Source organism: Ipomoea nil, unplaced genomic scaffold, assembly GCF_001879475.1.
Source record: "Ipomoea nil cultivar Tokyo-kokei standard unplaced genomic scaffold, Asagao_1.1 scaffold1900, whole genome shotgun sequence".
NCBI lineage: Eukaryota > Viridiplantae > Streptophyta > Magnoliopsida > Solanales > Convolvulaceae > Ipomoea > Ipomoea nil.
In genome coordinates this window covers 2,108,641-2,119,609 of record NW_017618328.1, presented here as the reverse complement: position 1 = coordinate 2,119,609, position 10,969 = coordinate 2,108,641, and the positions used below count along the sequence as shown (strand labels likewise).

The 10,969-nt window shown below is 35.9% G+C and overlaps 1 protein-coding gene across 1 annotated transcript; it reads right to left on the bottom strand.

Moving 5' to 3' along the window:
* Positions 1–1,752: 1,752 nt before the first annotated feature.
* Positions 1,753–3,781, bottom strand: LOC109193680. The gene is made up of 3 exons (XM_019344532.1): positions 2,482–3,781; positions 2,168–2,229; positions 1,753–1,860 (listed from the first exon to the last, which is right to left on the bottom strand). Exons 1-3 carry the CDS (start codon positions 3,779–3,781, stop codon positions 1,753–1,755), a joined length of 1,470 nt encoding a protein of 489 aa, XP_019200077.1.
* Between the last annotated feature and the right edge of the window lie 7,188 nt (positions 3,782–10,969).

The window sequence follows — 10,969 nt, the reverse complement described above, 5'->3', positions numbered from 1 at the left end:
TACTGTTTGGTTGTTCAGTATATTACCGAATCTAATTAGTTTGGTACGGTTCGGTTCGAGAAAACTGAACTGAATTGCCCACCCTTAAAGTTAATTACCAAAAGAGCAAATTACACTTTTGGTCCTGTGACTATTGGGGGTGTGTTAATTTGGGTACGTGACTTTTAAAACTAACAATTTAATCCTTTGACTATCATTTTTTTAGCAGATTGGGTCCTCCCGGCCAAATTGCCGGTGGAATTCGGCCGGAAAGATGTTTCGAATTAATAAATGATATAATAGCGGGGGTTATTCCGTCTTTTTAAGTGGAAAATAATTAGCTGCAAATTATATGTTATGCGTATTTGGTGATATGCGAATAGCGAAGAACCCTAATTGCATTGCAGATTTGGTGAGAAGGGGACACGAAGGATACGAACCCAGTACGAAGAGAAGAAAGCAGTGGCACGCATAATTCTCCATCTACTCGTTCTGGTTATGGCTAATTCCTATTCCTCTTGTTCTTCCAATGATGGTAGTGAGTACTATGAATTTGGGGAAAGGTTTCCAATCATCCATTGTAGATGTGGTGAACAACTGAAAATTCGAACTTCATGGACAAATGAAAATCCAGGTCGTAGATTTTGGCAATGCTCCGGTGGTAATGTAAGTTTTGATTTTTTTTCTCTCCAATTTTTGTTAAAATTTTTCTGTTAATTTTTGAAGGGGTGTTCGAAGGTAATTGATTAATTTTTTTTTTGAATTAATTCAGAGGAAGGTGGGATGTGGATTTATTGATTGGTATGATCCTCCAATATGCTATCGTTCAAAGAAAATTATTCCGGGATTACTAAAACGCATCAACCGACAAGATGATGAGATACGCAAATTAAATATGAAGATTAAAGGTGATAAAGACGATGGCAAAGTGTGTTTTGGTTGTAGGTGGATGAACAAGGTTGTAGTAGTGTTCATTGTAATATTTGTAGTCTTTGTTAGTTGTAGGTTTTAGGGAACTGATCATATTTATGGTATGTATGTGTAATGGCAGTGGCCAGTGTGGTCTGTATGTGTAATGGCAGTGGCCAGTGCGGTCTGTATGTGTAATGGCAGTGGCCAGTGTGGTTGGTAATGTAGGTTATGTTTCATGTAAGAATGATGGTATATTTTGGCAATGTAAGAATGATGGTATTGCAATGTTAGAATTATTGTATCTTTTGATAATGTAAGAATGAGGGTATGGCAATGTAAGAATTATGGTATTCATCACAATTCAGCAAGTTTTGGTATTCACCATTACAATTTAGACTGCTTTACCATTGACAAAAACTGAGTTTTGGTATTCACCATTACAAATACTTCACCATTAGCTGCTATATTACCAAAACCTACAAACTAAGTTACGGTTGCAAACATTCAGTAGCATTACATGCATAAGTCAAACATACTACCATAATAGCCAATCCAATGTACAACATTACATGCAACAGTCAAAAAACTTTCCAAAAACCAATCGAATTTAACTTGCAGTCATTGAATGTCTATTGGGTCATCCTTGTTGCCAAAGAACTTCGACTTCATCACTATCTTGCTCCTTGTATAATAGGGTTTTTTCCTGTTGGATTCCCTCATCTTTGTTCCTCTCTTGGTTTTGGCTTGCCTTTCACTTTGGTTCTCTTCATTTTGCTCTCCATCTAGTGCATTCTGGTTCACCTCTTCTTGCTGAGTGTGTTCCCTTTCTTCAGACTGGTGTTGATGTTCTAATCCAGTAGGCTAGTCTCCATGCTGCTGCTGCCCTACTCCACTCTGCTGACCTGATTGTGGTGCTGCTGCTGTCCTGATTTGGTGAGGGGCATAAATGACCCTCTTCTTTGGCTTTATCTGGAAATATAAACATGGATAAGTTATAAATACTTCTCAACACTATTCTAAAGCAAAAGTATATCAGATTATACCTTTATATTTGGATTAGATGGACACTTTCTAGCATTATGTCCAGCCAACCTACATACAGTACAGTGTAGTTGAATATGGTTTCTAGACACTGTCTTTCCATCATGGGTCTACTCATCAGCTGATTTCTTTCTTAGTTTCTTTGGCCTCCCAACCTGCATAGCCCCAAAAAGTTCTTACAATACACACTCAAAAGATATCAGTGGCAAATGATGACTAGGAGATAAATACTTACCTTTGCAGAATACAAAGGTGGCAATGGAGGGATTCTGGAGCACATAGGCCACTCAGCTACACCTGCCATGGGGTTGATACATCCACTATATATCTTCAGATAGGTCTCTTTCGAATAACATGGATGCACATAGTCCAACACTCCACCCTTTCCATATTTTTTCCAAATAGCATAGATTGCGTGCTTGCATGGAATGCCACTCAGCTCCCACCTCCTACAAGAACACTGCTGTCTTTCCAAGTCAACTTGTTGTCGATCCCCATATAGTTGTTGAACCTCAAACTTGAAGAAATCACATTATGTGGCCTGGTAACCTGCTGCATCCTTCTCAATCACCTTTAACTTCTTGACAATGTTAGGAGATATCAAACCCTTCCATTCAGTTGCTTTCTGCCTGTTCTCAAATAATTTACCCATGATCATCCTCCTTATCCACTCTAAGCAGTCAATGATTGGCTTGTCCCTTGCCTCCAATATAGATGAATTCCAAGACTCACAAATGTTATTTACCAACATGTCAGACTTGCATCTTGTAGAGAAGTGGGATCTAGACCATTCTTTTGGGCTCTTATCACCTAACCATTGGTATGCATCTTCATCTAATCTCCTTAATGTTCTTAAAGCATCATTGAATTTGTTTACAGTGGTTGCCCTAGCACAAGCCCATACAGCATCCTTAATTGCCTTTCCTTGGAAACCTGCCACCTTCATATTTGCATGCAAATGTCTCATACAAAACCTGTGCTCCACACCAGGTAGCACCTCCACAAATGCTTGAATTAATCCCTTTTGTTTGTCACTTATGAAACAGTATTCATCTTCCACATTGGGGCTTATCTCCAGATCATCTTTTAGAAGCATTAGAAACCAAGTCCAGGACTCTCTTTTCTCTCCTTCCACAATAGCATAAGCTAGTGGAAATATACTATCATTTGCATCTACAGTCACAGCAGTCAGTAGCATCCCACCTGTTGCACTTCTAAGGTGACAGCCATCTACCCCTATCAGTTTTCTACAGTTCTTGAAGCCTTGCTTGCTACTGTCCCAGCAAACATATATTCTCAAAAATCTTTCTTGTCCACTCCCATCTAGCAGGCCACTGGTCTTGATAATACATCTTGACCTAGGATTTGTCTTACAAATTTCTTCATAGTACCTCCAAATGTTTTTGAAGTTATCTTCCTCTTCACCTTCTCCTAGCTTCTTTGCCCTCCAAATAGCCCTATAGGCTTGGGAATCACTCACATAAAATCCTTCTTGACTGCACACCTTATCCTTGAACTTTCTCATCATCCAATCTGGGTGGTCTTTTAAGTGAGTAGACCACCTCTTAGCAACCACAGAAGATTTGACCATAGAATTCTCCCAAACCCAAGAACACCCTTCATGTTCATCTATCATGTTCAAAATTCTCCATGACAGTGAGCCTATTACTTTCCTCAAGCCTATTCTCCAAGGGCAACCCTCCTGTGTACACTTAACTATGACCCTTTCCTTGTCATTTTTAAGTGTTCTAATTTCTTTGCCATTTATGAAAGCATAATTTTGAACTGCTTCTCTAAACTGTTGTTTGGAAGCAAAAGTCGTGCCTAAAGTAAAATGGGGGTCTTTCATGTCTGTTGCAGCTCTAAATATGGGCCATTTACCTTCCCCATCACTATCAGAATCCACAATTGAGTCCTCATCAGAAAAGTTTATTTCATCCCAATTGTTTTTCAACTTATTTTTTTCCAGCTACTGAAAGTACTTTATTCTCCTGTTTTAAGCCATCACCATCCTCCCTTTTTAACCCATCCCCATCCTCCTGCTTATGTACTGCATTTAATCCATCCCCAAACTCTACATCATCCTGCTGATCTACCCCCAAACAGTCTACCTCAATCTCATTTTCCCAATCACTACCTGCCTCAATTGCTTCCATATCAGCATCAATCAAGTCCAAATCATCCATTGTTTCAACCCAAAACTCCAACATGTTACTTGGGTTGACTTCATTCAATATGGATATTAGATCATTGTCTGTTTTTATCAACTTCAATCTTTCATTCCACCAACAATAAAGTACAGTTCCCACCTCACTATACCCTAAGTGTTTTATCCTATCCTTCAACACATTTAAACAGGCTTCATTAGCTTCCATTCTTTCATACACTTCTACATCACCACCCATGTATTTAACTTCACCAACCCTATTTATTATCCCATTATGGAAAAGGAAAACTGAAAAAGGGCCAACTCCTGCTCCTGTAAAGCCACCATTCACACATGCAACAGTCATAATAGTGGTCCCCACAAAACACAGAATAATAAATTCATATGGAAAAGTTTCATAATCACAGTATATGCACATGACATATTCACAAAACTATAAACATAATGGTCCCCACCCACAGAACACAATCGAATAACACAAAAGTCCAGAGATCGGTCCCACCCACAGAACACAAAAGAACACAAACGAACAACACACAAAAACCCAAATTTTGGTCCCAAAATTTCAAGACACAAGTACAAATTATATTATGCTTTATGCCAATATATACAACACGACAAACCCTAGATATGCTCTACTCCACAATAAAGTACTTTATTTGGCATAAAATTCATAAAATTCGTACAATTTTAACTGTTAAACAAATTTATTCTTACTTAGCTGTAGCGTCGTTGGGCCAGACCCCATTCCAGTGGCAAACGTTTTACGCATTGAGAAGTCGAATCCAGTCGCAGAAGACGAACTACCCCTCGACGCAGTCGTAGATACAGATTCCCTTCTTCGACTTCACACTCAGTTGCTCGTACGTTGATGGTTTTAAAAATTAGGGTTGAGGATTTTAGAAATAAGGCATAGCTATTTGTTCTTCGACTTCCAACAGAGTTCTTGTGCTTTTCGCGCTAATTATTTTCCACTTAAAAAGACGGAATTACCCCCGCTATTATATCATTTATTAATTCGAAACATCTTTCCGGCCGAATTCCACCGGCAATTTGGCCGGGAGGACCCAATCTGCTAAAAAAATGATAGTCAAAGGATTAAATTGTTAGTTTTAAAAGTCACGTACCCAAATTAACACACCCCCAATAGTCACAGGACCAAAAGTGTAATTTGCTCTTACCAAAATTGTCCTTTGACAATAGAGAATTACCAATTTGGTCCCAAGTTAACGGTTGACTAACGGTCAAACAAACGGAGGACCAAATTGGTTATGATTTTTAAAGTTGAGGGACTTAATTGGTAAAAAAAATATTCAAGGACCAAATTGGTAATTTTACTATAGTCAAGGGACCATTTCGGTAATTAACTCAGTACTAAATATATAAGTAATAAATATTATTAGTATTCCAAGTTTAAAGAATATTTTTTTAATGAAATTATAAATGTTATTATATTTATGAGAATAATTATTTTTTGAAAACATTTTAATAAGGATATTTTTTTTTTGTCAAACCATGAGGTGTCATGAGCAGGCCCTAACTATAGGAGGGACGCTTAGTTAATAGTTAATATAAGGCCCTAACACTTATATATAGGGCATGTTTGGTAACATAATTAGCTTATCAGCCAATTTTGACTTATATGATCACTATTAGTTGTTTGACTTAGTTAAACAACCACTATAAGTGTTTGATTAATTAGTTTTTATTTAATAGCTTATTGATCCAAAAGTGCTAAAATTCAAAAAATTGATCAAAGTAGATGTTTTTCAATCAGTTTTTTGAAAAAGTCATTTTGCATGTAATTAGCCATCGGCTAACAGTTAATTTACTAAACAACTTTTTACATTCCTATAATAAAAACCGCAAACCATTCTTAATTTACATTTTAAGTATAAATAAAAAGTAAAGGATAAAAATTAAAAGCATATAAAATATAATATAAGAATTCAATCCTATCTACAAAATCTGGACCAATCTATACATATACAGATACTATTATATGGACTATGGTCCATATAGTCAATCGTTATACCATGCACCAGGGCGCACATAGCAATGTGCGCCCTGGCACAAAACGACCGCATTTCATTCACTCGTTACTAACGGGGGTTGTTGAGACGGACGCCGCTCCGTCCGTCCAATCCCCGTTCCATTTTTTAAAAAAAAAACAAAAATTAAATATATATCGAGGACATAGTTTCTTCCAAACGTCACTCCAATTTCGAGCACTCAAAAGCAAAAAAAACGCAACAACATTCTCCGCGAAAAGCATCAATATTCTTCGCAGCAACGATGGTGTGCAGAAAAACAAGCATACATATCCATCCTCTTTCGCAGCAAATACACATACACGCAAAGGTGAACCTTCAAACATTTTGTGTATTATGATATAAGATTCTATACATTAATCTGTGCCTGAGTCGTTAACCTCAACATACATGACAGATGTTCCTTATGCTTAGGGTTATGTGTTTTCTAGGTTGAGATTCTGTGTATTCTAGTATAAGATTCTATACATTATGCATATACATCTTCTGTACATTATCTTTGAGCCTGAGTCGTTAATCTAGGGTTAGATATTACTTAGACTATATGTTTATGTGGATTATGTTGATAGTTCATGTGTATTTTGATATAAGATTATGTACATTAAGACTTTCTTCAGCATACATAACAGATGTTCTTTATGGTTAGGATTCTGTGTATTCTGGGTTGAGATTCTGTGTTTTGTAGCATAAGATTCTGTACATTATGCATATACTTCTCCTGTATTCCATAACACACGCAGCCACTATAAGATCCTCTATTCACTGGTTGACGTGACTAAAATCAAGCATCTCAACTGGTGTCGTTACACGATCAACTGTCTCCTTGACACTACTGAGCAATGGAGGACGAAGAGAGAATCATCATTTGTTGGACCAACCACTTTCTTGATGGTATGAAGTTTATGTGTATTCTAATATAAGATTATGTACATTAACATTTTTAGTTTGGTATATACACTAGCATACATAATAGATGTTCCTTATGGTTAGGATTCTGTGTTTTCTAGTTTGATATTCTGTGTTTCATAGTATAAGATTCTGTACATTATGCATATACATCTCATGTACATTATCTCTGTGCCTGAGTAGTTAATCTAGGGTTACATATTACTTAGACTTATGTTTATATGTAGTATGTTGATAGTTTATGTGTATTCTAATATAAGATTATGTGCATTAAAACTTTCCTCAGCATACATAACAGATGTTCCTATGATTAAGATTATGTGTTTTCTTGTTTGAGGTTCTGTGTTTTTTAGTATAAGATTCTGTACATTATAAAATTCTGTACATTTCATTTTAAAAAATGATAATGTGTGTATGTGTGTGTTTTTGTTTTTTTTTTTTTTTTTTAAAGCTTGCATACCTAGACAGGGTCCAAGTAAGAGCTCAAATTGTGGAAAAATATTGTCCCACCATCACTGCTTGGACCGCTGACGAAGTAAGGACCAAACTTGGAGTGGAGAGAAAATTAGGGGGATTTGCAATTGGGAAAGTCATTGCCAGGAAAACACAACTAGAGAAGCCCCCAACTAAAGCAACAATGCAACCAGAATTGGTTCAAACAGTCACGGAGGCTTTGAAGAAAATGACCTCGAGCATTGCAGAGTTCAGAAACGTTATGTCAGCGATAGGTACACAAAACTCTGGTGCAGAAATGATTAAGAATGTCTTCAGTAACTTCTCCCACTCTGAAAACACACCAAGCCCCAACCCAACCCCACTTCAATCAACCAAACTTCCTAGAGGCGGTAGCTGAGCTTGAAGCGACTTTCATGGCCACATTGAAGACCGTGAGTACTCCTGATTACCCTATGCCATCTTTTACTCTACTGACACCAACACCGCCACAGACACAAACTAAAGTTGCTACACCCAAAGCACCTACCAAAGAAAGACCAACAACAAAGCCAGCAGCAACACCACCACTAGCAGAAACAGCAACAGAGATAGCAGCAACACCACCCCCAGCAACAACAGTAACAAAGCTAGCAACAAGAGCACCACCAGCACACCCAACAACAGCACCGCCAACACCACCAACAGCAGCATCATTGCCATCAACCCCATTAACCCCCATTGCAACAATACTGGAGCATCTAGTTGATGATATTGCTCAGGGAGCAAAGTATGTAGCACAACAACTAGAATCATCAGCTGCACCATCACCGGAGCCACAACCAACACCATCGGAACTAGAGTTTGATAGGTATAAACTAAATATTACATAGACTTCTTTTTATGTGTATTCTATTATAATATTTTGTACACTATGGATTCCATGATAAAATGTTACTATATTGACTCAGCATTATTGCTGAATCAGAGGACGAGGTGGAAGATGTTCAGGTCAGGAAAAGACCTCAGAGAAGAAACAAACAACTGCCATTGCACATGCGATCCCCGTACTGGGCAGAGAACATTTCAAAGCTTAAAAATGTTTCAGTCAAGGGGAAGATCATCTCAGATTATGCATCCATGCCCGTCAGCAATGAATACCCAGCATTATATGTATATTAATATTTTTAATTTGGTATATACTTCAGCATACATAACGGTTGTTCCTTATGGTTATGATTATGTGTTTTCTGGGTTGATATTCTGTGTTTTCTAGTATAAGATTCTGTACATTATGCACATACATCTCCTATACACTATTCTATGCGTAAGTGGTTAATCTAGAGTTGTATATTACTTGGACTTATGTTTTTGTGTATAGTGTTGATAGTTTATGTGTATTCTGATATAAGATTATATACATTAAGACTTTTAGTTTGGTATATACCTCATCATACATGACAGATGTTCCTTATGCTCAGGATTATGTGTTTTCTGGTTTGAGATTCTGTGTTTTCTTGTATAAAATTATGTACATTATGTGTATTACTCTATTAGTAACTGTATTATTCTATAACATTCTGTACATTATGAATTTCAATGTCATCCCTCTTACTACATTCAACTATATTTTTTATTTTTTATTTTTTGCAGTGAACTATTATTTGAAGAAACAATCTGTTTGCCACACGGGAAGACTATGCGACGTTGGCAGTGAGGCAGGTGTCTATCAATATTATGAAAATTTGGTCCCGAAGAATGAATGTACTTAATATGAAAAGAGATGTTGATCAGCCAAAGAGAATCTTTTTCTCGGAATCTGATTATGTAAGTAAACATGTTAACTTGCACTATTTTTATTTTTTATTTATCTTAAAATAACACATTATATAACAAACAATAATTTCTTTTACAGATGCTGATAGACAAAGAGGAGATGAAGAATAGAACTCTAAATGTGAAAGAATTATGTGATAACCTCGATTACCAGTTGAATGCAATTTCTCTTGACATGACAGATGCAAAGATTGTAAGTATAAAATCTCTTTAGAGTTCTATTCGTCATTGTTGGTATATACCTCATCATACATAACAAATGTTCCATATGATTAGGATTATGTGTTTTCTGGTTTGAGATTCTGTGTTTTCTAGTATATGATTCTGTACATTATGTATATTATTGGCCTGAGTGGTTAATCTGGGGTTACATATTACTTTAGACTTATGTTCATGTGTATTATGTTGATATGTGTATTCTGATATAAGATTATGTGCATTAACATGTCTTCTTTAGTATATTGCAACATGATCATTACTTCTTGATATGCTTCAACTTTTTGAAATCAAAAATTCAATTGATTGACAATAAGACTATGCCTGAAGGGATAACAATCAAGGACAAATATGAGGATTGCCCAACAAAATTAGTAATATATGCTTTTACTAATATTTTATATCTACATCCTTAAATTTTAATATCCATATTTCTCAAAATTAACTAAACACTACAATAACTATATTGTATAGATGACTGCATTCAACAAGTACCTGCAGCTGAAAAACAATCCCCTTGCAAGAAAGATGAATAGTATGAAACTGGAGTATATGGAAATGCCATGTAAAGTCCATGACAATGTAGTAGATTGTGGCATATACTCCATAAGGCATATGGAAACATACAAGGGGACATCACTAAAACAATGGGCACCAGGATTCACAGGAGGTTTGTAAGATGTAAGTACCAAAATACTCAATTTTGTTCAATATTTTACCCCTTCATTTCTAATTCTCTTTTCCATTATCTTATCTGTAGAATCAATTCATTGCATCGCTGCGAGCAAAATATGCAGCAAACATTATTATGTGGCAAGGGAATGCAAAATTGGCTGACATTAGAAAAGCTGCAAGGATGAAGTATAAAAAAGCAAATTGAACCTTATTCTGATTTATGCAAATTTGACCTTATGTTATGTTATGTTGTTGATGTATGAAAAATACTTTGGGAAGTATTTAATTCGTAATGGAAGATCAATTTTATTTTAGATGAAAATGTACATAATCTTATAATATAAAACACAGAATCTCAAAACAGAAAACACATAATCACAAACCAGAAAACACAGAATCCTAACTATAAAGAACATCTGTTATGTATGCTGAGGAAAGTCTTAATGTACATAATCTTATATTAGAATACACATAAACTATAAGTCTAAAGTAATATGTAACCTTAGATTAACCACTCAGGCACAGACATCATGTACAGGGGAAGTATAAAGAATATCATTTCTGTAAACTAATGTAGCAAACTAATGTAACCACTAAGGTATGCTTTGATTATCCTCTTGATTTTTCATTCGCCTAAAGTAAGGGGTCATTTACTAACTTGGAAAAATGGAGAATTTTTCAATGAAATGGAGAAATTGAGAAGTGGGAAAAATAAAAATTGGAAAAGTTTTTTACTGAAATTCTTTCTCCAATT